Source organism: Mauremys reevesii, linkage group 1, assembly GCF_016161935.1.
Source record: "Mauremys reevesii isolate NIE-2019 linkage group 1, ASM1616193v1, whole genome shotgun sequence".
NCBI lineage: Eukaryota > Metazoa > Chordata > Testudines > Geoemydidae > Mauremys > Mauremys reevesii.
This window is the reverse complement of record NC_052623.1, coordinates 163,238,711-163,266,458: the sequence shown is the minus strand read 5'-3', so window position 1 is coordinate 163,266,458 and position 27,748 is coordinate 163,238,711. Positions and strand designations below refer to the sequence as shown.

The 27,748-nt window shown below is 39.5% G+C and overlaps 1 protein-coding gene and 1 long non-coding RNA gene across 2 annotated transcripts in view; one reads left to right on the top strand and one right to left on the bottom strand.

Annotated features, from left to right (window-relative positions):
• Nucleotides 1-27,748, bottom strand: part of BRWD1 (bromodomain and WD repeat domain containing 1) — a 115,187-nt gene that overhangs the window by 16,507 nt on the left and 70,932 nt on the right. Inside the window, exons 30-39 of the mRNA XM_039527263.1 lie at nt 24,107-24,262; nt 23,694-23,814; nt 19,090-19,215; nt 15,620-15,698; nt 13,473-13,517; nt 11,089-11,235; nt 5,316-5,468; nt 4,886-5,055; nt 1,910-2,145; nt 145-354 (exon numbers count right to left, since the gene is read on the bottom strand). Coding sequence (XP_039383197.1) covers nt 145-354; nt 1,910-2,145; nt 4,886-5,055; nt 5,316-5,468; nt 11,089-11,235; nt 13,473-13,517; nt 15,620-15,698; nt 19,090-19,215; nt 23,694-23,814; nt 24,107-24,262 — 1,443 coding nt within the window. The remainder of the gene's footprint in view (nt 1-144; nt 355-1,909; nt 2,146-4,885; nt 5,056-5,315; nt 5,469-11,088; nt 11,236-13,472; nt 13,518-15,619; nt 15,699-19,089; nt 19,216-23,693; nt 23,815-24,106; nt 24,263-27,748) is intronic.
• Nucleotides 20,710-26,378, top strand: LOC120399218. The gene is made up of 3 exons (XR_005595036.1): nt 20,710-20,809; nt 25,624-25,723; nt 26,112-26,378. It is a non-coding gene; the product is annotated as an uncharacterized LOC120399218 (long non-coding RNA).

The window sequence follows — 27,748 nt, the reverse complement described above, 5'->3', positions numbered from 1 at the left end:
GCCTCAGTCACATATTCAAGATGTTAATATACAGTTTTAACTTTTCAAAGTGTTATTAACATGAACTTGCACCACATATTTACCACTGACCATGCATTTTCTTATGTTATTGGCCATTCACAGAAAATGCTGATTGAATCTTACCCATTTGCTTTCTTTGAGCTGCTCTATTTCTGGTTACTCTAAAGCTGCTGTTCTTTGCTCTGGATACACCATTGTGTAATACTGGGGATGCAAGAGCCATAGAGCTTTCTTTACTTTCCTCTGAGCTACTTGAAGAAGAAGAAGAAGAAGAAGAGGAAGATCCTGATGAGGAGGCAGAGGAAGAAGCTGAAGAGCCTTCTATTTCACTTTCTGGTTAAAAAAAAATAATTTAGAATTCTAAGTAGGAACACAGCAAGTTAAAGACCTTGAAAATTAATTAGTAGGTGTAATTTGCTGTAATTTGCTGTTTTACACTTTTCGGAATGTTTCTTACACAACGCTTCCATATAATTAGTTTCACAGTGTATTGTTTATAGACAATGACAGGAAGGCATACGTTATAGGTGGCACTGGTAGTACCACCTATACCGATAGCAGTCTTAAAATGGAAAATGTAAGGCAGTTTTCAGTTGCTCATAACTTTGCCAAACTAAGTATGTGGGCTGAATTTTTTCATGCTGCATTGTCTGGTGGCATTTTCTCTTTTTTTAAGGTTCAGCTAAAAACGTTCAGCTATTTTCAAGGAAGGCTTTGCAATGTTAATAAAATTGTGGTGGCTTCTTCTTTAAGAGTTTAGCACCCTTATGCTTTGGAATAATAATGTGATATGAGACGGGGTGGTCTTCATGCGTTTGTTGCATAGGCAACATTAATTCTGGCACTTCCTTCCATCTGAGTGCGTAACTTTGAAATCTTAATATTCTTTTAGCATAGTGCTGTATGTGCAATACACACACACGCGTAATGTTAAATAAGTCATTTATGTGTTAAATCAGGGGTAGGCAATCTATGGCACGTGTGCCGAAGGCGGCACATGAGCTGATTTTCAGTGGCACTCACACTGCCCGGGTCCTGGCCACTGGTCTGAGGGGCTCTGCATTTTAATTTAATTTTAAATGAAGCTTCTTAAACATTTTTAAAACCTTGTTTACTTTACATACAATAGTTTAGTTATATATTATAGACTTATAGAAAGAGACCTTCTAAAAACGTTAAAATGTATTACTGGCACGCGAAACCTTAAATTAGAGTGAATAAATGAAGGCTCAGCACAGCACTTCTGAAAGGCTGCCGACCCTTGTGTTAAATAATGTATGACATGGCAAGTTCAAAGTGTTCATCACAAGTGCTGTTTGCTAAGACTGCTGTTTGAGACTTCAAGGTTCCATTTTCAAATTTAGCAGAAGATTTTTAAAGCAGCAAATGAGGATAGCTGACAGGACCATTTTTCTCCCTCTCACCCCTCAACAAGCCATTTAGCTCTGTGATGACTCCTCACGTGAAACTGAATACAGGCTGAGTACTGAATACATAAAGACTATTCAACAGGATTGAAAGATGGTGTACAAGTCTGCTTCTTTGGTTATAAATATATTTTTACTCATAAGTTTCCCCTTCTGCAGGCTTTTCACTAGTTATGCTGAAACTAAAGAAACTTACTGGGTTCTATACAACTTTAAAACAGACGAATTCTATACTTAACATGCAAACACACAAGATGTTACAAAACATTCATAGTTATCAGAGACAAGGTTTTACTACAGAAGGCATTTTAAAAGGTTTGTATTTTTAGGAGTTATTTAGCTAGAATTTATGGGAATTATGGTTACTTTGCCTACAAAGGCAAAAAAAATTAGCAAACATTTTATAGCTAAAGTTTAATATATAAGCACAAACAGCTTTTAAAACAGATTTTGTTTCTCACCTGATGACAACGCAGTATGATTTCTTAAGGGTGTAGTTCTAGCTTTTCCATTTCTTTCACGTGATGATATGCAAGCAGAATCAGAAGATTCGCCAGAAGAACTGTGGGCATAGGTGCTAGCATCTATTTTATGGCTTGTAACACATCCTGCTCTGCTAGAGGTAGGTTGGGTAGAAGAATCTTCCTGCTCAGATTCAATTTTTGCCTGAGATTTTAAGGGTTTCTGCTTCACATTTCTAGCCATAAAAAGGAAATAGAAATAACTAATATATGATGTAAGAGAGCAGAATATTTTAATAAGAAATAAAGAATATTTGGAAATGTGGATAAAAGGCAATAATTCCTATTGGTAAAAAAACTGTATTCAGTACCATTTCCAACTTGGTGAAAAGCGATTAAATTTGTGAATTAAAATATTAAATTTTATGATGTCTGCAGTTGTGGGACATTCACAACTCAGTAGTCGATGCTAAGTGCTCTTGGTAAAAGCGTAATTTACACCTACAGTGACAATATCTAATGATATCTAATCCATTTCCTGATTTAAACTACACATATATACATAAATCTGTGGCTGATAGTGTCTCCCCCCCCCGCATTTTCCAAGTTGCAACAGCAGCCTTTGGATTTCTGATGTACCCTAGAATCCTCACTTATCAGTTGCAATAGGCATTTCAAAGGGCCATGTGTACCAATTATATCCTATGATAAACAGAGTCCCAAAGACACCAGCTAAGAGGCAACCTGGGAGAAAGATCCTGCTCTCTGAAATAAAATGTGAGTACACAGAAATATGAATACACAAAGTCTATAGTTTTATACTGTAACGCAAATCTAGCCTGTATGCACACAAGCCTGGGGTTCAGTTTGATTACTGGAGAAGAGTGCTCTTCTGGTAGAGGAGTGGAAGAGAGAAGGGGCACTTGTTCGACACCAGAAATATTTCTTCTAATAAAGAAAATTAAAACATTAAAAAAGCCTGAATGGGAAATTTGTTACCTGATAAAACCCTGAATTAACATATGTACTAGTCCTTTAAATCTTGAGTTCTTCAGTGTTTAGAATAAGGCATCCTTACACGCTTAGGCCACATATGCCACTAAGGTATCTTTGCAGGTATGACTATACCGGAATAGTATACTGGCAAAGAGCTCCTACCACCAAAACTGTGCTTTTACTAGAATATTATTCCAACACACCTAAGCAAAAAACAGATTACATGGGTAAAAGTGCAATTTTGCCAGTATAACTGTGTGTACTACTAGGGGCTTCCTGATAGCACAACTATGTTGGTCAAGAACCACACCTCTTCAACTCCCTGGCCAACACAACTGTGCTGGCAGAAATCTTTAGTGTGTACTTGGCTTTAGCCAGAGAGGATTTTACACCTCTTGCACCTGTTCTACTTGTCTTAGAGACTTGCACATGAAACTACATCTCTTGGTTTATGGAACATTTCTTCCGTAGCTACCTCATAGCAGACTTTTAGCTGGGAGCATACCAAGCATTCCTCCTCACCCTCTTTCATGGGTAAAGACATGGGGCAAGAATTAGATTGAGAATACACCACATACAGGAAAGTAATCCAGAGATTTCTGGGGAGCCTGGCAGGAGGCCATTTTCTTTGCTCACATTAGAAAATACCATTTAGTATCCTAAAGTGGTGGGTAACTTGGCTCCTTTGGTTCACAGACTCACTCAAATAAGATTTTTCTAATTATTAAGCCACAAATTCATACAGCCAGAGATTCTTTTTGAGGGACAAGAAGTGCATGCTGTGGTCAAGATATGTCTTGTAATTTGCAGAGACCTATCTGAAGCACTCCTTGAATTCTGCTGAAGAGGAAATGCGGTCTCAATAATCCTCTGAAACACTAATCCTTGGCTCAGTGAAGGTCTGTGTGCTGGGAACAAGTCATACACAATTCCTCTTCAGATATGAATGAGACTGATGTTTCACATAAAGCATTGCACACTCTTTATTTCAGCCATACTTGCCTGCTATTTGGTGGAGGGAAGGGAGCAGATTGAGAATGTGAGGAATAGTCCTGTAACAAATCCTAATAAGCTCAGCACACCTGCCACTGCCCCACATATGCTCTACAGTTAAGAGCTGAAAACCTAAGGTGGCTCACTACTTGCCAGAAACAGTAGGGAAATAAAGAGCTGTATTTGGCCAAGGTAGGTGGACCTTGCTTCTGTTGCCAGCAGTAGAATGGCTGGGTGGCAACAGAAAGAAACATATCCAAGTAAACATGTTGCTAGGCAATGAAAGACATTGCCTCTGGATAGTAAGCACAGGAGGGAAAACCAGATTTAAAAGGACTGGTGGAGAAGCAGCTGAAAATGATTTATAGGTAATAAATCTAAACTAATTACATTTGCATCAAATCACTACCACCACCAGGTTTGACCTTCATGGTCTTCTTGTCACACCACTACGTACACACAAAGTGTGGAAGAAAACATGGAGTTAACCATGTTGCATTAGGAATATTGAAGCTTCTTTTCTTGGAAATTTTGGGTAAACCTCACCATGAGCTACCAACACCACATTATAATACATGTGGAATATAACTTCCTATTATATATGCTTGGTTATAACAATTTATCCTTATTATGGCTAGCAACTTTTACTAACTTGTAATAGGTTATCATTTAAACCTTCCACCTTTCATATAATTTCAGTTAAAAGTTGGTTGTCTGGCTAAAACTGAAGAGATTAAAAATGGTTCTACTCCATATGCTCATAACTGTTTTGTAATCAATTTATTTTGCACTACACAAAGGACCTTCTTTGCAAGTCTTCACTGCTGAAAAAAAATTATACTAAATATTTCACTATAATTAACTATTTAACTAATAAATTAATCCTAGGAGATCATGCTGTGATCTTACAAAACTGAATGCAACATGCATAATTTTTTACAATAGTGATAATTCCCCAAATGCATTCATCTTTCTAAATCTATTTACCTGAGTGTTTTGTTAGGGTGCTGTACCATGCTATGACTTTGCAACCTCCTATTACATCTCTGGCTTCTTCTCAGTCTTTCATTGTGTTTTTGGCCAGTTTTAAAGTCTGCAACGATTCTTCTCATTTTTTCCTCAAATAGCGCTGATAATCTCAAGGTCATGCTATAAATCTAAATAAAGAGATGTTAACTTTAAATTACAAAGTATCTTACGATACTTGTAAATTGAATGTTTTACAAAAAAGAATTTACTGAAGTGATCATCTGGAGAAAAAGTGACAAAATGACTCAGCATCTAGTCTTTGTCCAAACCCACCAGAACGGTTGATTGCTCTGTTGCATTACTAAATAGGTATTGATAAAAAGGCCCAACACTAAATGAAGCCTAGCCCAGCCTGACTACTATGAAAGCATAGTGTACAAAAAGATACCTTTGATCTTTTACTTGGAGTGTAAGATTTTGCATTGCTAAATATTAGTCTTATATCTTTGCATAGTTCCATCGGGTTGTCATAATTTCCAGCTTCCAGCGTCTCCTTCACTGTACCAAAGTCCATTGGAGTGTCTATAATACGTCTGTAGTCCTAGATAAAAGATATAGAGCAAAAAAGTTTCAGTAGCTTAAAAGGGCATACAGAAAATAAAGCAGAAGAATGTTGATGTGCTATTTTATTATTTCTATTGGCACAATAAGAACAGCTGAATAGTCTTAAGTCTTCAGCTACAACCTCAGCAATTTAAACGCCCCAACCCCAGCAAAAGAGTCTCAAGCTTTTAGGTTCAGATGACTTTGGTTCAGCCTCTGTTGCTGCTGTCCCACCTGGGAGTACACACTACAGCAGCTTTCATTTTTAAAAGTTTCCATCTTTTATGGTACAGAGAAAACCTTGAAAATATAAACAAAGAGCACCTAATGCAGTGATGTCTGAGTCCACAGAGCTTTATGGCTTTGACTGGGTAAACTGTCCCTATTCTTCTCAATGCAAGTTAGCTTAGATGCCCAATAATTATAACATTACATGTCAACATTAACTATTTCACCAATGATCAAAGCAGAGGGAAGATCATTGCATAAATCTTTCACACTATTTATTCCTAGGGACCGTGTAAATTGGTAGATTTGAGTGTATGGGGCAGGCTTAAGAGATACCTCCACTTACTTTCCCCAATTAAGAAGGGACTGAGCAGGGCCCAGCATGGCATCTGAGCCCCACCAAGGAGTCCAACAGAGCCCATGGGTGTATTTGAACCTCAATAAGGGAGAACCAAGTTCAAGGACTGGAACCCAGACAACACAATTTATTGGAGTATTATCTCATTTTGTCATCTTAACTGGGCAGAGCTCGGAAGAGTAATACTACTTTCTTCCGAACCTTTGAGTACTACTGAACATTTATGTTACTTGAGCATGCAAAGACCCCAACCAGGATTGGAGCCCAACTGCAGAGTACTGAACAAACACAGACAGTCCCTGCTACAGATATCTTACAATCTAAAATACATTAGAACAAAACCTATTAGGAAGACATAATATACAAGTAAATTAACAAGATGACTAATGGCACACTTTGGTTCTTACAGATTGTGTGATGTGTTTTTAATAGGGTCAGAGGAAGTATTAGGAAGAAATTAAGGTTACTTACCTGTAACCTGAGTTTTTCGAGATGACTCCACATATTCCCACTTATGGGTACTCCGCCACCTTTTGGCTGAATCCTCTTCTAGCAGTAACTGATATAGGACTCTCATATCCCACCTCAACCCCTCAGTATCCCAATGTATTCAGGGTGAGACTATAAAGGGGGCAAAGTACCCTTCCAACTTTAGGTCCTTCCACAGCTAAACCAGACACATAATTACAAGGCCTCTGACAGAAAGGAGAAGGAGGGTGGGAAGTGTGCATATGCAGACACATCTTGAAGAACTCCGGTTACAGGTAAGTAATATTAATTTCTTCTGTGAGTGGCTCTGCATATCCCTACTTATGGGAAAGACTGGCAAAGAGTGCTGAGACTAACCTGGAGGTGGGGGACTTAATTGAATAAAAACAGAAGCACCACTTTCCCAACCCCAGAGCACGTTGCTTGGTGAAAGAGAGCACTGAAGTTCAGGTTGCAGCTTTGCAAATCAGAGTCTGAGACATCTGCCTCAGACAAGCAAAGAAAGCAGCCACAGCTGTAGCGGAATGTGGTTGAATCGAAGCAGCTACAGGAATTTTTGCTAGCATTCAACACTCAGCAATACATTGCTTAATCCACCAGGAAATAGTCTGGAAAGAAACCATATGCCTATGTAGTTCCTGGCCTATGAAACAATCCAGACATTTTACAAAAGCTCTTAGTATTGTCCAAATAATAGGCAAGTGCCCTTATGGCAGCCAATGTATGGAACACAGATCTTCTTTCACTAGAATGTAGTTTAGAGGGAAAAAATGGTAAATTAACAGACTGATTAATGTGGACGTCAAACACCAAATGATAAAATGAACATTTAGCCAATGGGGTGAATGAGATTTCACCAACATGGTCAAAACCAAACTGAGGTCTAAGGAAAGGACAAGGTCTCTAACAGGATGCACATTAGATACACCTTTATAAACTTTTTAATTGAAGCAAGAACAAACAGGCATCTACCATCAACTAAAGCATGATACATAAAGGTCCATTTGGCAGCCATCTCTAACGATGAGTTACACTAGACAACTCTTGATTAAGTACATTAAGTAGTCCAGCCAATATTGAGAATCAGACCTCCTCTGCATCCATGCCTGAAATCTAGACCACTTTAGGTAGTAACAGTTTCTAATGGACCATTATCTAGAGTTAACTAGTATGAACAGGTGAACACGACTGCTCAAGAGCAGACAAAGTACGACCATACACACTCAAGTGAAGGGACTGCAGTCCGGGTTAAAAATCCTGCCCCCCACCACCTGGGACATGAGGTCTGGAGACAGAGAAAGGTATATGAAGACTCTACTGGACAGTTGGAGGATTTCAGTAAACCACTGCTGATGTGGCCAAGAGTGGGCAATGAGTATTATCTTGTCTTATCACCTTCTGTATGAAGGGAAAAAGAAATACCCCTCTCCTTGCCCTGTTGCTGGCAGCAACTATTACCAGCAAGTTGTGCACAGGGTGGGTATGAAAATACAAGAACCTGTCAGAGGGCATCTGGTACAATTTGTCCACCTTCTTTAAGATAGGTAGACAAGAGGTGGGATTGGACCACAGATTTGGCCGACTACAAAAACCCAGCCAGGATGGGGAGTGATATCTGACTCTTGGCAGAGGTACTGAGGATATAAAATACCAGATAGGAAGTCTCTTCCACTGGTACCGCAGGGAGATTCAGAGTGGACATCATGCAATTCCCCAAGTCCTAGAATTGGAATGTCCTCAGAAGGACAGGAGAACGAAGTCACTCCCACGTTCATCTGGTGACAAGTCAGGCTTGAAGTCAGTTTCTAAATGCTTCTGTTGAAAGAAAAGAGTTCTCTCTTCATCATCGTCCTCAGACAGGGCATCAGGTATTACTGTCTGCTGTGTCAACGGATCTAGGGGAATCAGATCACAGGATCTCTGGGCTTTCAGATTCCTTGCAGATGAAACGTCGCCGCCAAATCCACAAGAAGAGTAACTAAAGAGGTCTTGGCATGGTCATCAATAAGGCCCTGGGCCCTGTTACCCAGGGTTTTCAGAACCCAAAGCAGTGGTAACTTAAACTGTTTCACTCCAGGGGCTGTGAGGAATAAATCAATGCAAACAGCAATGTTGTCTGATAAAAGATTAATACAAGTAAGCGTGCACTTATCTAAAACTATAAGCGCACACAGACATAGGCAATATGTTTAGAACAATCCAAATAATTACCTAAAATCTGAGATGCTATAATTTTCAGCAGGTCAGCAATGGCCTGTTGCTTCCCCACCAGGGAATTTGGTATCAGAAAAAAAAGTCTCTCAGAATAGCTTCAGAGAATTGCCCCCAAGTACACTATATTATATAGTTTTTTTACTAGACTAACTTACAAAACACACAGATCATAGTGACCCCCTATGAGTCATCACCTCTCCTTACTTCAATAAACTACTTAAACATTCCTAACAATATTAGTCATAATAAAGTTCTATATCTAAGGTGCACAAATTCAAGATTCTCATCCACTTATTTTCTTCAGTCTCAATCTGTTGACTCTTTCTTTCCCTCCTTCCATTCTGATTAGTAGAAACTGCAAGACTCTGGTTGTGTTTGACCTTGCCTCCAGAAGCCCTGCTTGTTCAAATTAACCCTTAACTATGTGCTGTTCTATTTTATTAATTCATGGCGGCTGAATGCACACAATATGACTGCAATTAGCTTGATCAAAATCTGTTGTACACACACCTCTCAAATCTAGGGCAATAGCTCCAAGACTGCCAGTTTCCCTAACCACTGGGAGCCGGAAAGATGCCAACAGGAGACGGACCTAAGGATAGTCCAAACCTCAATACAGGTCTCTATATTCTTCGTTTATCCTCCTCATGGAGAAGGTCCGGGTCTAGATCTGAGAAAGAACGTACCACGGATAGTAACAGATCTGGAGGGAGGAATGAGAATCCAGTCCTTTGTGGTAGACTTTGACGGAGACCTCAGAGGAGGAATCAGAAGATGATCCAAGAGAGGAACAACAATAGGATTTGTTTTCTTCCCAACTGGAGACAAAGATGATAACCCTGGAACTGAGGATACTCACCTCCTTTTATGAGCTGTGCACTTCACACCTGGATCCAGGACATATATCAAACCTGAAAGGCAGACTTAGGTCGTTATAGTGACAGAACTTTCCAGAACTGAGAAAGTAGCCAGAGCCGAAACAGAAATTGAGTCAGAGAACAACAGTGGATCTGAAGATACACATGGGTTTGTCTCTTTTGTTACTGAAACTAGAGGTGGAACAGGACCCTGCTCTGGAACTGTGGCAGCCTTACCAGAATCAGACATGATCCATATAGTTCTGATGCACAGGAACTGGCACTGCTAGAGTTGGCCATCTTGCTTCTATGCTGCTTCTTCCTCAGTGTCCCAGAATCTGAAACTCAAGGCAATGATGACCCTCATTCAGAGACAACAGGTACATACATCTTCCAGGATCTGGAAGAGGCAGCTGAACTGTTCCTGGTCCTGCTGCCACAGGGATTAGATCAAAGTCCAACTGCTGAGAGGCATGAGGTATGGAACGAACGAGCGCAGCTGAACTGTTCCTTAATCTTTCCTACAGAACCGAGGTGGTGGGATCTGACCAGACAGCCCTCAGTTTGCACATTATCACCTTGGGGGTTTGACTGGGGGAGTCACAGGAACTGATCCAAGTCCCAGCAGAGGCTGCGGTTTCTTGGAACCCTGCAGTCGAGCAGAACAGACTGAGGCCACCAGGGCCAAGGCTGGCTCTTTAGACCTTTGAACCGAAGTCAGAACAGATTCAGAGGGTTTAGCCTCAAGGGCTTCCTTAAGTAGTAGTAGTTGTAGGCTAGTCTTCCTGTCTTTGTGAGCACTGGGGAAAAGTGGGGTGAAAGTCTGGCATCCATGAAGAGGTTTAAGAAAGTAGTATTTAAAGTTAACAGTCCAATGAAGTTAACGCACGCGAAAGAGTTCAGACTTCTCAATCATCGTTTCATTATGTCTGCGAAAATCACTGCACTGGTTTACATTTGCAAGGTTTTCTTTGTAACCATAGGGGTTAGGAATTGACTATTTTTCAAATGAAAGCTTAGATTCTATAGAATATTAATGTCCTGTGGTCCACAAATAAAAAAACAGGTCAGATTCAATTCATGGCTAAGCATTTGGACAGTCCTGCCCATGAATCTCAAGAAAATTGTATTTTTTTTTTCCAACACCCATTAGAAGTAACTAACTTCAAGCAACACAAAATGATACTAATATGAGATAAGCAGTTCCAGTTTCAGTAACAAACAAAAAGACCTAGGAATTAAGAATACAGACAACATGAATCTTTTCATAGATGTTTTCTTATCATAGGACAGAGATACCTAGGCACATGGCGAGGCTAATTTGTGTCAACAGTTCTGGACTAGCTCCAAGAGCTCAGATCTATGAAGCAAACTTCATGAATGACAGTCATATTATGGTACAAGTTCTGTACCAAAAGAGAGAAATGATAAGACAAACATTAAGTCACTAAGATTTATAAAGGACAACTTACAGGATATTGATCCAAATCAACAGGTTGTCTAAAAGGCTCAGAATCTTCACACTGGAAAATTAAATTCACCAGTTCCATACATTGTTTCTTCCAGATATTTTCATCATAGTTAATTTTCACGTTGTTTCGTCTCTTCATAACCCGTCTCTTAAAAAAAAAAATTATTGCCAGAAAAAAAAACTAAGTTACAAAAATAATTCCAATTAGAATTTTAAACACACATTGCAGAAACTGCTGGATAAACTTCAAGAGTATCTTAGTAAAGAAAGAGAAAATTACTAGCAAAAAAATGCAAAAAGCATTCTACTTTTTGCATTTTTTGCAATTCCTTCTCTTCAATTTTTGAAAAGTGTTGAGTAAGAATTTTCCCCCCTTCAACCTAGCTTTTCTTATTGGCTGGCCTACAGGATCAAACTTAGTATTATATTTAAGTGCAACAGGGATGCAAAGGTGCTTTCTTTCTTGATCTCTGAAAATTCCTTTAGGAAAACTATTCTCACTGATCAAAGGGGTTAAACTCACATCTTGTGTTTTTTCAAACTGTTTTCTTGCTGAAAACACTATCCTGTGTCCCTTAAGTATAAACCTTAAAGAAAAGACCTAAGACTTTGTTTCTTGAATAATTCCAACCGTTTGCACTTTAGGTTCATATACTCAGACTTTAAGGTCAGAAGGGACCATCATGATTCGGGCTAAGATTTTGTCACAGATATTTTTGGTAAAAGTCATGGACAGGTCACCTGCAATAAAAAAAATTCACGGAAGCCGTGACCTGTCCATGACTTTTACTAAAAATATCTGTGACAAAATGCGGATCAGCAGGCACCACACCTCCTGCAGCGGGGCAGCTGGGGCTCTGAGGGCCACCAGAGGCAGCGGGGATACCCTGCAGCTCCCCACTGCTACAGACTGAAATCACGGAGGTCACCGGAAGTCACGGATTCAGAGACTTCCATGACTAAATCATAGCTTTAACCATGATCATCTAATCTAACCTCCTGTACACTGCAGCCCACAGAGCCTCACCTAACCACTCCTATAATAGGCACTTAATGTCTGGCTGAGTTACTGAAGGTCTCAAATCTTGATTTAAAAGACTTCAAGTTACTGAAAATCCACCATTTACTTTAGTTCAAACCAGCAAGCGACCTGTATCCCATGCTGCAAAGGAAGGTGAAAAACCTGCAAGGTCTCTGCAAATCTGATCTGAGGGAAAATTCCTTCCTGACCCCAAATATGTTCACTGGTTACACCCTGAACATGTGAGTGAGACCCACCAGCCAGACACCTGGGAAAGAATTCTCTGTAGTAACTGAGAGCCATCCTCATCTTGTGTCCCATCTCCAACTGATGGAGATATCTGCTAGTAGCAGTTGCAGATGGGCTATATAACATTTAGGCAACCTCATCATACCATCTCCTCCATGAACTTATCAAACTTGGTCTTCAAACAAGTTAAGTTTTTTACCCCCCAGTACTGCCTTGGAAAGCTATTGCAGAACTTCACTCCTCTGATGGTTGGAAACCTTCGCCTGTTTTTGAGCCTAAACTTGTTGATGGCCAGTTCATAGCCATTTGTTCTTGTGCCAACACTGGCCCTTATGTTAAATAACTCCTCTTCCTTTCTGGTGTTTATCCCTCTGATGTATTTAGAGAGAGCAATCATTTCTCCTCTTAGCATTCATTCTGTTAGCCTCAACAAGCCAAACTCCTTAAGCTTCCTGGTTCTCCTTTCCTCTTATCCTAGTACCCGTTCTCTGCACCTATTCCAGTTTGAATTAATCCTTCTTAAACATGGGAACCCAGAATTGCATATCAACCACTTTACTGAAATCCAGTTAGAGTACATCTATTGCATTTCCTTTGTCTACAAAACCAGTTATCGTCACAAAGAAAGAAATCAGTTTGATCTGGCAGGATCTACCTTTCGCAATACCATGTTTATTTTAAGCCAATTATCATTCACCACTGTGCCTTTAACTACTTTCTCTTTCAAAATTTGTTTTAAGACCTTGCATATAATTAGGGTCAAACTAAGGGGCTTGTAGTTTCCTGGATCACTTTATTCCCTTCTTAAATTAGGTATTATATTTTCAGTTCTTCGGTTATTGAAGTCTGGTTTTATTAAAATCTGTTTTAATATCAGTTTTATCCATTGCATGTTCTGTATTATGTCTTAATTACAGGAATAAGTAAAAAACCTGAAGAAATCTTTAAAAACTTGTATCTGATTATTTGCAGTTATCACCAGGAAAGTAAGGAAAGGCATTAATTACAAAAGGTAGCACGCTCCACTAGGTTCTGCTACTTCACTACTGTTTTTGCTGACCACCTTTTTGGACAGGCAGGATTTCAATATTTATGGTAAGGACAGGCCAACTTACTTTTACTCTTCTGTAAGAAGTTCTTGGAAGACATTTATCATCATCCTACAAAACAGACCACACACCACTTCAAAAATAATTCACAACATAAAATAGGTAACAACTATTCAGACAAAAGCTGCCGTTATAATTTATACTAAAATGAAAATAGTAAACATACTACACCTCTATCCCGATAATAACGCTGTCCTCGGAAGCCAAAAAATCTTACTGCGTTATAGGTGAAACCGCGTTATATCGAACTTGCTCTGATTCACCGGAGTGTGCAGCCTTGCCCTCTGTCTCCCCCCCCCCCCCCCGAGCACTGCTTTACTGCATTATATCCAAATTCGTGTTATATCGGGTCACGTTATATCAGGGTAGAGGTGTATCTATTGTGATGGACATTATAGAAAACTGTCCAGTTAAGCTAGGAGTTCCAACAGTTTCTGACAAGCAAAGAGGGAAACATCAAAGGAGATACTGCAGCCTTTAAGAAGGCCTCAAATTAGGAGCGACTTATTTAGGACCCTAAACACAAATCAGTACTCAACATTCCTGACTCCAGCATCATGTCCTAGACTCATAGACTTTAAGGTCAGAAGGGACCATTATGATCATCTAGTCTGACCTCCTGCACAATGCAGGCCACAGAATCTCACCCACCCACTCCTGTAACAAACCCCTAACCTATGTCTGAGTTACTGAAGTCCTCAAATCGTGGTTTGAAGACCTCAAGCTGCAGAGAATCCTCCAGCAAGTGACCCAGGCCCCATGCTGCAGAGGAAGGTGAAAAACCTCCAGGGCCTCTGCCAATGGATGGATGATACTGGAATCCTTGATGCAAAGGCACCCAGAGTTAGGGGTTTCACTGATGCCTCAGAGGGATGCTTGCACTCTCGGTACCTCTTATCAGATGCTTTTTATATAAAAAGGATACCTTATGACAAACCAGGGCTCAATACCACCAACTTTAAACACGAAAGGGTATGAGAGACTCAGTGTGTAGCAGATGAAAAATCTTACAGCTTTTCAAGTTTTGCCTGTCTAGCTCAGAAGCAAAGACAACCAGGCATGAAAAGCCCACCAAAAGTAACTTTGGAGAAACACCGTTTTTTGAAAAGCCCACCAAAAGTAACTTTGGAGAAACACCGTTTTTCATGGTTTAAGTAATAAGAGTCACGTATGGACTGAATTTCAGAGTTTCCCTGGACTAAGTGCATTTCAGCATTTTGCTTAGGAATAAAAAAATGCTTGAAATGTCTTTTTGGTAAAAGTAGTGTACTATTTTTTATTAGGTGGCACTCCACCGAAAGCTGGCACTCCAAATGTACACATTCACTGTATGTATTGCTATCAACAGCTCATCACATTAAAATAAATGTATTAGATTACTATTCTCAAATACTGAAGTGAATTTTAGTTTCATATTGCATAATCAAATGCAGTAATCAATAATCATTTTCTCTTTTTTAAAGAAAGCAATTCAGAGCAAAAGTATGAATGTAATTATATCAAACAGTAATGACTCTCATCACATCTATAATTCTGTGTTCTGAACTCTTGGCATTATAATTTTTTAATTATACCATTTTTAATTTTTTTTAAAATTGGGATAAAAAATGAAAGATACCCAGAGTTACATATAATTCAATGAATATGTCTTCAGATGTAGTTATATATCTATATACTGCACATTTAATAACCAGTATGGAGTAACTGAGCCACACACATTTGGGGGAGGAGGAGAACTATACTGCATTTGACAACAGTGATTTATCTGTAAAATGTAAATAAATATTATTTCACATAGAGTGTACATGTAAATATCCACAACTCAACAATTATTGAAATACAGTTATGAAATATGGTATATCTACCTATACCAGATCCAAACATCCTCAAACTTTGGGGAAGTTCAAATAATGGACTGAGCCATTATATACATAGAAATTATGAATACAATATATGTATATGTAGCAGGTATATTTCTATAACCAGACATTTGTAATTGTGGCATGTTATACAAGTTTAAAAATATATCTTAAATTAGTTTTGCTGCTGCTATTAACTAGATTGACAGTACTTTATCACTGCTAATAAGCTCTTATTTTGAATATTTGTTTAAACTAAAAACAGCAGCAGCAACAACAACAAGAGTTTATTACCAGATCAGCAGCATCAAGAGAGTCCTGCTCATCTTCTGTTGTATTACTAAGTTCAAATATGTTTGTACAAACCGGATCACTGTAAAATAGAATTAAAAGCTTTACTATATGAATAATGGAAAAACATGGTTACCACTTTCTAGACTTTAAAACACATATGAACGCTGGAAAATAGTAATTTTCCAAGAGAATTTAAGGCTTGAAAAGGCATGCTTAAAGAACGTATTTTAAACTCAGTAAACAGGGCACTGTCAACATAATTTAATTAAAAACTCCTTTTACCAATTTCAAATGATTTCTGCATAATTGGACAGCTAATTCATATATTATAATATGCATTCATCTCAGCTTCTTAACGTTAGATTTATAACTGAATTTAGAATGTCCGGCTAGAAGTTTTTCCACTGAAAAGCAGGTGGCAGTGGCTGAGAAGGGAAGGGATATAAAATGTTCCGAATTCTCCATTTAGAAAAGAATTTAGTACATGTTAACAATTTCTCTCAGGTCAACTAAAGCATTTTAAGATTACGGCCTTGTCATCAGTAGGACAAATGGTAACTTGTTTTGCTTGGAACATCTCCATGCTAGATGGTTTACAAGAACTAGTTTGTTAATTAGCCTTTGGATGAGGTCTTTAATTCTGGTCTAGATAAAACAGGAGGGCCTACAGGTTTTCTATAGTGTGAAAAATAATATAAAATCTAAAATGCACCAGATCAGGCAGACTGATTAAAAGAGCAGAGAATACTTGTGTGTGTGACAGACAGTAGTAAGGGTATGTCTACAGTACGGGATTACTCCGATTTTACAAAATCTGATTTTTGGAAACAGATTGTATAAAGTCGAGTGCACACGGCCACACTAAGCACATTAATTCGGAGGTGTGCGTCCATGTACCGAGGCTAGCATCGACTTCTGGAGCGTTGCACTGTGGGTAGCTATCCCATAGTTCCCGCAGTCCCCCCCGCCCATTGGAATTCTGGGTTGAGATCCCAATGCCTGATGGGGCCAAAAATTTGTTGCGGGTGGTTATGGGTAAATGTCGTCAGTCAATCCTCCCTCCGTGAAAGCAACGGCAGACAATCATTTCGCACCCTTTTCCCTGGATTGCCCAGGTAGACGTCATAGCATGGCAACCATAGAGCCCGTTCAGCCTTTTTTCACTGTCACCATATGTCTACTGGATGATGCTGACAGATGCGGTACTGCAGTGCTACACAGCAGCATCCCCTTGCCTCTGCAAGTTAGCAAAGACGGTTACCAGCCGTACTGTACCATCTGTTGCCATGGGTGCTCCTGGCCAGCCTCGGTGAGGTTGGTCAGGAGCCTCTGGACAGAAATGGGAATGACTCCCCAGGTCATTCTCTTCTTTAAATTTTGTCTAATGGAGAGTCAGTCCTGCCTAGAGTATCAGGCAAGCCTACTAAAGAACCAGAGAGGCAAACGGCCATTCTGGGTCAGAGCCCCAGACATCCCACTGAAACAATGAGCTGCATGCCATTCTAGGGGGTACCCCTGCAACAACCCCACCCGTTGCTTTCCTCCTCCCCTACCCCTCTTGGGCTACCGTGGCAGTTATCCCCCCATTTGTGTGATGAAGTAAAGAATGCATGAATAAGAAACACTGACTTTATTGCCTCTGCAAGCAGAGATCAAAGGGGGGAGGGGAGGGCAGTTGGCTTACAGCGAAGTAGAGTGAACCACCATTCTGCACTTGCTCAGCCTATAGCTGAAAATGGGAATCTGTGACAAGCACTAGGATAGAAACACAGGCAGGACTGAATCTCCATGTGTGTGGGCCTTTGGTTGACACTGGTAAAATACAGAATGTCTCAGGATATGTATGTTGGGGGACAGTTCTAAACGGCAGCTTAATTTTTTTATTTGTAGCAAAATGTAGAGGTCTAAGTATCTGATTGTGAGCCCTGGTAGTAAGGGGTAGGCTGGGGTAGGCGTGACCGCGCGGTGTTGCTGACTGGGAGAACAGCCTGAGGCAGAAGCCTCCAGCTGGCATGATATTCCAGTCAGGACTGAATCTCTATTAGACAAAACTTGGAGAATGACCTGGAGTCATTCCCATTTTTGCCTAGGCACCCCTGGCCGACCTCACCGAGGCCAGCCAGGAGCACCCATGGGACGATGACAACGGATACCAGTCCTACTGTACTGTCTGCCGTCCACAAGGCAAGGCAAGGCAAGGGGATACTGCTGTGTAGCACTGCAGCACCGCGTCTGCCAGCAGCATCCAGTAGACATATGGTGACATTGAACAAAGGCGAAACGATTTTTTCCCCTTTGCTTTCATGGGGGGGGGGGGGGGGAAGCTGCCTGACGACATATACCCTGAACCACCCGCGACAATGTTTTTGATCCTTCAGGCTTTGGGAGCTCAACCAAGAATTCAAATGGTTTTCGGAGAGTGTGGGAACTGTGGGCTAGCTACAGTCGTCAGTCGCTCCTCCCTCCGTGAGTGTCCATTTCATTCTTTGGCTTTCTGGTTCGTTTGTCTCAGCCCCTTAAGTTTCACGCAGCACTGTGTTGAGTCCATGTTGTGGCCTCTGTCCATCATGGCCTTGGAGATTTTTTCAAATATTTTGGCATTTTGTCTTTTGGAACGGAGTTCTGATAGAACTGATTCATCTCCCCATACAGAGATCAGATTCAGAATCTCTGGTATGGTCCATGCTGGAGCTCTTTTTTGATTCTGGGACTGCATGGTCACCTGTGCTGATCAGCGCTCCACGCTGGGCAAACACGAAATAAAATTCAAAAGTTTGCGGGGCTTTTCCTGTCTACCTGGCCAGTGCATCTGAGTTCAGACTGCTGTCCAGGGAAGTCACAATGGTGCATTGCGGGATAGCTCCCGGAGGCCAATACCGTCAAATTGCGGCCACACTAACCCTAATTTGAAATGGCAATGTCGATTTCAGCACTACTCCCCTCGTCGGGGAGGAGTACAGAAATTGATTTTAAGAGCCTTTTATATCGAAGTAAAAGGCTTCGTTGTGTGGACGGGTGCAGGGTTAATTCGATTTAACACTGCTAAATTCGAGATAAACTCGTAGTGTGGACCAGGCCTAAAACTGACTTACCTCTAAATGGCTAACGAAACTATATTCAGGGTAGATGGTGTGTGGGGATGAGCAGAAACCTCTGCTTGCAGCTAAAAGTTTTCTCATGGACAAGTTCTATTGAAAGACCTTTCTCAAATCCTGAATAATAAATGCTGATTAAATTGGAGTGCTAAAAATGTCCCTTTTCTACACATATCAAGATGCTTCAAAGTTAGTTTGATAAATAGTTCAGGAAATATTTAGAACTTGAAAGTTTCTAAAGGCTTCAGCTATTCTTCATTATAAATAAATAAAGAAAGAAAGAGTCAGCCAAAATTGAGAGAAATTCAAGTGCTATCTCCAACCCAGGTAAATGAAATATGTATACAATTATATTCAGACTGAAATATGACTTACTCAATGAACTTTAACAGCTGTTTAGTGATCTTCTTAGCAGATCGAGCAATAGCACTCTGAGGTTCATTGAAGGTGCTGGCATTACTTTCAATACACCTGACTTCCCACACCAGTGCAGAGATCCTCCTTTAAGATTATAAAACAAATTAACATTCTTTGATACTAAAAAGGAGTATAGAAAAAAAAATTCAGTAAATATCTGTCCCTATTAGGTCTATTATACTAAATTGGCAATCCTTTAGTATCAAACCCCAGCTTAATCTCATTTAAAACAATTCATATGGAAAACAGCAAAAAGTATTCAGGGTTAGCCAGAGAAGTCTCAGCTGCAGGAGGCAGGGGAGGGAGACCTCAATATTGATGCAAAAATGATATTAATAAAGTATTTTAAGTAGTTACCAACTTGTTTGCACTTCTACTGAATATTAAGGTATAGTTACAAGAATGTTACATCCAGAATGATTGAAAAAATAATATACATGTTTGGCTAATTCTGTTACAAAATGTTGAAGCTAATCAAAGAAATTCCAGAGGGTTTCTGCTTCGATCTCCCAAGGATAAGCAAACATCAAGTAAACAAACCATGTAAATACTTTTAGGAAGAAACCTGATTATGAACAGACTGTATGGTTGGGTTATCAGAGAAATAAACCCAGAGGTAAAGTGGGCCTAATTCCATCTCCCCCAACCATCACCACTATTCAAAGAAAAATCTGATTTTAAACCCACACAAAAAATTCTAGAAATATCCTTATTGAAATTGATAACTTTTGTCTTCATTCTTCAGACTTGGACAACATTTATGGGGAGAAACGTTTTACACAAGACGCTGCTTACTTCCAACTCGTGTTTCCACTTAAAGTTGAAAACAGTTATTGTTTCTCAAATGCTTAAGATAGTAAAAGCTTCTTTTAATGTATTTTTCCAACTATTTGGTATCAAAATGCATGTCTTCATATAATAACTGCCTGATATCATTGCAGTATGAGTAGAGAGATGTTTTATATACAACTATAGCAAGGACATTTGATATTAGACTAATTACTAATGCAAGAAGCCATTTAAGCATAGAATATTTAGATTAATGGGGAATTAATTGATTACTGACAGTGGACAAGCAAACCCTCACTCAATGCAAGAGACAAGAAAATCATCGTTAGAAAAATTGCCATGTAAAGTCAACAACTTAGGCTAAAGACTTGCTAGGAGTTATATAACTTTAAAAAACTGTTCTGAGAATGAAAAACTCATTAAAAACAAGACTATTTGACAACAGAATTTCATTTCCTATCAAACTAATAAAAGGAAAAAAACCTCAGAAAATGGACTGAATAAAAAGAAAGTTAAAATGAACTAAGAATTTTCTGGCTCTTTCCTGCCACAAGAAGAACAAAGGCAATAAAGAAATGTTGCATATTCATTAAGAAGACTGCATACTCAGGAGCTCAAACCACCACCTAAACCAAAGCCGAAGGCATGAAGCCATTGAAAGAGGGCAACCAACCTGAATCTAAGCAAGCATGAATGTTCTCTTATAATGTCACAAAAGAAAGAAAAAGGGTATCAGATTCTAAATTGAGAACTCTCACTCCCTGATATTCTGCTTAAACAGCAAACACTCTATAACTCATCCTGTCCACCTCTACAAGAAAGAAAAAGAGAGAAGACTCAAGAAGAAACCAACCCCAGGAAAATGACCCCAAGACTTCAACATGGATTGGTGAGAGAACCAAGGGGATTAGATTAGATTTAAAACTCCTGTAATGATTTGCTGGAATACTGAAATGCTGTTGTAATTTAAAATACTAACAGTTTCTCCTGTTAATCAAGTGATTAGACTATGCATTCATGAGAAGAGATGGGGGCTAAACATTTGTACACAGAGAAAAAGGGGGATTCAATCAGATTTTAGATTCTTAATATTGCTCAACTGGCTTGTCACAAGACAGCTCTTTAAATGGCTTCTTCTAAGTAACTGATTTAAAAATATTTTCTTGGGCTTCATAAAATGTTTTTAAGATTGCTTACTTTATCAACTATAAATTGGCTGGTTATTTATTAATAACCAAAAGGTCCACATTCCCTGATACAAAATTCTTTTGCCCATCTATAAACATTCTTTGTTATCTAGGGATATACTAAAGAATGGATTCACAATAATTTGGGAAACAATACACCTTGGTCTTAACTTACCAAAGAGGAAAGCACACTTCACAGGTGTTCACTATCAGGGCATAATCTCTGTCAAAAGCTCTCCATAGAGAGACATACAGAAGAGATCGTAACAGAAATAACCATTTTATTATTTGTGTTCAGTCATTTGTGCTGTTTTCTTTTCCTTTCTTTAATAATGAAATAGCCCTGGTTAATAACTGATTACTTTGCTTGGGCTTAAATGTTTGCTTGCTATCCCCTACGCAATGTAGAAGAATCCCTGTGAGTCAATAGTGGAAACCACACTCATGAGTTGGCAGTAAGACTCTAAACTAAATGTTTTTAGTAATTTTGAAAACAAAATTACTTGGCGTCCAACAATTTATAAGTACCCCTTTCTACATTATACAGTAATCTTTTTTTCCTCCCACCCCTTCAGTTTTGAGATTCATGTTAATGCTAAAAGCAACAGAGTCTGACGACATGCGTCTGACGAAGTGGGTATTCACCCACAAAAGCTTATGCTCCAATACGTCTTAGTCTATAAGGTGCCACAGGACTCTGTCACTTTTTACAGATCCAGAACACAACTATCCCTCTGATACATGTTAATGATAGTTAAGCATTTAGGATTTAGCATATTCCTGGCCTAAGTGCATATTTTTCTGAGCACTCTCCTGAAATACTGAAATACTTTCATATTTCTCCACAACTATCAGACTACACAATCATACATTGCGTGGAACACTTTCATGAGTCAGTTAAGTTGAAAAAAAAATACAAATCAAGATAAAACTACATTAAAACTAGTTAATTTATATATGAAGTTTGTGTCTACCAGGCTCCCATGAGTTAGTCCTCAAAACCAACTACTTCTGGGGTTATACCCACAATGGTAGGCTTTTTTCCAGCTATCCAAAATATTGATGGCTCAGAATAAGCATTCTGGAACCCCCAGGTTCTGAAATCTCACTTGCTTAGACACTACTGCATTTGGCCTGAGTTCCTTTGGAGGTTCATAAGCTTTCAAGCCCAAATATTATTTTAAAACTTAATGAGACCCATCTGAAGAGGATAAAAACCCTGTTACTTAATTGGTACTAAAAAAACAGGAGTACTTGTGGCACCTTAAAGACTAACAAATTTGTTAGTCTTTAAGGTGCCACAAGTACTCCTGTTTTTTTTGCGGATACAGACTAACACGGCTGCTACTCTGAAACCTGTTAATTGGTACTGTATATTGTATCAAATTCTATTTTCAGCCACACAGACCTGATGCCTCTTTTGATATCAGAGTACTGAGAATGCAGCATACAGAAAACATATGTATTTTGTTATCTTAGTCACCTCTGAAGAATGAAGGAGCACTATTCCAAGAGGCAAAAAAGGGGGGCAAAATATGACCTCTTTCCACATTGTCCTAAGACATAACCATCTCAAACTGGGTAATTCCCCACCCGCCTGTTAATTTTTGACTTTCCCCAATCTTTCATATTTCTATCCTCCTCGTCATCATAGCCTGAGAGGAAGGATTGAGTAAAGGTCCTCTGCAAGTTTGAAGAAACTGAGGACCCAAGTTATAAGCAAATGCAGGTGATGTGCTGCATGGCCATGTACAGGGCTTAATTTTATCACTTACTATTCCAAATCCTTATAGCTAATTATGAACCAAATTATGATAATTGGCAAATATATATTTACCACTTTATCCATAAATCTCAAAGCACTTCACAAAAGGTGAGTTTTATCCTCATTTTACAGATGAGGAAACGAAAATGCAGAGATAATAGGGGCCTGATTTTCAGAAGTGTTGGGCAAGTACAACTCCCATTAAAGTCAATGGGTACTGCAGGCATCCAGCATCTCTGATAACCAGGCCCCATGTATCATAACTAAAGCATTCTTAACATTGTCAAACACATCTACGCGACTTAGGTACCTAAGCCACATTTTCAGAAGGGTTCAGAAGGATTTCAGAAGACATGAGACTCAGGCTCCTAAGTCACTTAAATGCCCAAGTCCCATTTTCAGAAATTTACCTCAAATCTATGACAGGCATGGCACTTCAGAAATTCAATTTACGTTACCTGACTGCTAGTCTTAAAAAAATCAGACATGCAGTTTTCATGTTCATTTATTCCAAAATAGCTCAACTAATTTTGTTTATAATTTCAACCAATGTTTATAATTGTGATATCACTAGAAGAAAAAACAAGGAACTAGTATCTTTTTTTAAATATATATTACAGTACTAATCACTTTTTAGATAACTATAAAATATTAGTAGCTATTCATTTTCACTGTGTTTACAAACAGAACATTTTCCCTTTTTGGTGCATTCTCCAAAAATTTTTTAGATCTTTGTAGGTCACTTAACTTGATGGAAACTTGGTGGAAACTTAGTGAAGGTAATGAAGTTTTCCTCCTTTCTACTGCTAAGGTAGACTAACCTGTAAAACCGGTTGATTAGTCTCATCCGAATAGTGCAAAGATCCGTTGGATAAGCTATCACTGTACAGTACTTTGGATATGTACTCAGATCAACTGGACCAGCAAAAGCTGCTGAAATGTCTGTCAAAAATAGTAATATTTCAGTTAGTTGAGCTAACAAATTCAAAGCCTGTATACATACAGATTTTCATACAGGCATTCATACTGTTATACTATAACCACTGTTAACAAAACAGGTTATGTATGAACCTGAATACAGATTTGTGATAAAGGCTGTATACCAGGTTGCAAACATAACTACAGTACTTTATCATAAATCTTTAAAAAAGGATCAGCACTATGTCTCAGATACCGAATTACAAACGTTTACTGCTATGAGAGCAATGAACTGACTAATTTTCTGTGTTCTCACCAAGATTCAGAAGCTGATCAATGCCACTGATAATCCGTTCACATACTTCATCTCGAGATCTTTTCCCCCATTCTCCCTCTTGTGGTTTGTATAGTAGCTTCTCCATTTCTTCATAAGTTACAGAAACACTAGCTCCTAATTCCTCAGGTTGATCAACTATAGTTTTATAGTAAATGGGGAAGGTGAGAGAGGAAAGAACAGAAACAAAAGAATAAATGAGAATTTAATAAGCTATATGCTTGCCAAGTTTGACACTGTAAATTCTTGCCTAATCTCATAAAATGGGGGGGTTTGATGTTTAGGAACACAAAATGTCTTTTAACCTTTCTTTGTTGCAGATGAGTTTTCAGAATACTTTGCCATCTAATGTAGGAATGTCCAATTTTGTTTTTAATGCACAAAATTGTATATAAGTAGCTGTTAACACTGTTTGCATTTACAGACTGTGTCTGTTTGAATTTAGGCCTGATGTCCACTAGTAAAAGACGTAAGTATTTTTGATTACACTACACCTTACAACGTTGATAGTCCTAGTGCAGCTATACTATTTTTCTTTGCACAGTAAGGCTAACTGAGTGTATAAAGAACTCACAATATGCAGGGTAATACCACGTGTTCCATGGGATAATAGAAACAATAGCAGTTCCTTTGAATTTTGTTGTATTCTACAATGAAACCTGTTTTAAGTGACCACTCAAAGGACAAGTACCAACTCTGCTTGCAGTGCAGAAGAGATCAAAAAAGCTAAGTAAATGTTAGTATGCCTAAAGACTAGCATGAAAAATACTGAGTATTATGCTATATATCTCAATGGTATATCACCTGAAATACTGTATCTAGTTCCTATCTCTAAAGGCATTCTGGGGTTTGGGGTTTTTTTTGTTTTTTGCTAGTAGCTTCTCTCATTCATTGATCACTAATTGGTTAATGCCCCCCACCAGTGGAAATGGGAGGTGGCTCAATGTTGCTGCTGGAGGCTCCAGGACTGAGCCCAGCCCTCCAGCTCAGGCCACTGGAAAAGTTCTTCCAAAGCTGCAGAAATACTTCAGGCAACCAATTATTAGCATCAAGACAAACCCAATATATTAACCTTCATGCAATTGTCTCTTATTCTCCCTTTAGAGAAAAAAATTAAATGTTACAAATTATATTCTGCTTTTCATCAGACTATTAGGGTAGGATGAATGAGGAGAGAAGCTACTAGCAGAAAGTTATTAAATTTCACATTCTGCAGCACAGCTTCTTTCCTCATTCATCACTAATGTGAAATAGCATGCACTGAACAACATAAGAGGGGGAAAGAAAGCAGCAGAGTTTTAAGTTGAACAACAGGTAGAAATGGAAGCTTGCCCACAAATAAAGCCACAGCTTTGTAATTTAAAGAATTATTTGGGAACCAACCCAGAAGCACCTTCCTACCAAAGGATGCCTCTAAAGAAGAATGGAAATCTACTTTGCAAATCTTCTTTATACATGTCTCATACAATTCCACCTCCCCATCCCCACAATGCCTTTAGGGACCTTGTAAAGAAAAATTTGATTCCTTCTCCATAAAGTTTCCAGATGTTCAGCATGCCATGCAGGATTTTAACATCTTGTCCACAGCAACTTTCTGAGGTAATGGCAACTAGAAAGGTGAGCTTGTTTAATTTGTCAGTCCAATTAAACTTGACCCCGATGAGACTCAGGTGGACAGCCTACTGTGATTGCCTAAAAACACCACCAGGCTCATACCTGATTTGCTATGGTGCTTGGTCATAGGACTCCAATTAACCAATGTGGAGAAATTTTAATGTAGCGGAGACACTGCTACTTTGTATTACAGCAGCATCCAGAGGCCAGGGCCCCATCATGCTGGGCATTGTACAAATACAGTAACTCCACACTTAAAGTCCTCTCTCTCAACGTTGCTTCAATGTTACGTCCCTGCTCCATTACAGAACATACTCTTAAAATTGTGCAATGCTCCCCTATAACGTCGTTTGGCCTCCTGCTTTCTCCACAGCTGGCAGCCCCCCATCAGTTCCGCTACACCCCCTCCGCAGCCTCCTCAACACCACAAACCAGCTGATTGCCGCGGGCAGGAGGCAGGGGAGGGAGCGGGGAAGCTGCGTGCCGCGTCTTGGCTCCTCCCCCCAGCATCCTGAATGCCACAAACCAGCTGATTGCCCCAGCAAAGTCAGTGCCCGTGCTTGCAAGAACAGCAAAAGGAGCAGCCAGACAATCCACACCCTCTTCCACTCTGACTCCACCACCTCAACCAAGCTTCATACTCAGCAATGATGATTGTAGTATTAAATTGTTTCTTTAAAACTGTTTAAAACTTATACCTGTATGAAACTGCTTGTTTAAAATGTATATAATGCCTTTTGTCTGGCAAAAAAAATTCCCTGGAGCCAACCCCCCCATTTACATTAACTGTTACGGGGAAATTGGATTCGCTTAACATCATTTCGCTTAAAGTCGCATTTTTCAGGAACGTAACAACGTTCAGTGAGGAGTTACTGTATAGAAAAAAAGTCTGTCCCAGACCAGAAAATAACTTACTATTTCCCCTCTCACAGAAACATAATTTTACCAGACCAGTGAGTAAAGTTTCTTGATTGAGTTCTGTCTGGATACCAAAATGCATCAACAAGGTTAATGAAGAACTGAACTACACTTCTCTTCCAGTGCCCAGACTCTTAACTGTAGGTGGTCCAGGTTCAGATGAAGGAGTCCCTGTTTGCAGAGGACTGGTCTTTTCACCTTGAATTTCCATCGAGTCCAACAATCATGCTTCAATCACAAGACAACCTCTAACAAGAAGTAGGACAGTGGTCCCCAAACTTTGGGGACTGTGGCGGCGGTGGAGCATTCGCCGAAATGCCACCTCTCAATGACATTGCTTGTCAGCAGCAAGCAGCGTCATCGAGAGGCGTCGCTGCCGAAATGCCGCAGAAATTTGGTGGCATTTCGGCGGATGCTCGACCACTGTCCAGGAGGCGGGCGCATTTAGATGTCCCCGCCGGCACCACGTTGGGGACCCCTGAAGTAGGAGGAAGCTTGCCCTGTGACCACCATAATTGCCCACTATGGGTTTTCTTGAACCTTCTTCTGACACAGCTGGTACTAGCTACTGTCAGACAGGATACTGCACTCAGTGGACCACAGGTCCAATCCCATATGGCCAATGATTTATGTTTTTATTAGATAGAGCTGGGTATGTGAACTAAAATGTTAGGTACTTTGAGAGCTGGAACTTTGTTCCCCAACCTATGAAGCTTGCTTCCATATTGAGCATGCAAGGGTGTAGAGTGGAATTTGGGTTGACTTTCAGAATGTCTGTATTTAGCTGCCGAGAAAGGGACATTTGGATGTGATCAGAATGCATCTAATTTTGCACTGTAGCAGGTGCATGCTTCATGATCTCATAAGGAATTTCTGAAGGCTCATTTTAAGAAATTCCACTCAGGGCACAACACTGATGCATGACACCAGCAATCCAAAGCCATTAGAGATAAATGGCTACTCATGACCACTACCAAACCTGTCTTGACTCTTGGATGAACATATTCTTTACATTGGGTCCAAAATGTGCTTCATTTAGAACAACTGGTGAGTGTAAACCCTTTCCCACAGCTGGCTACTCATGAATGGATC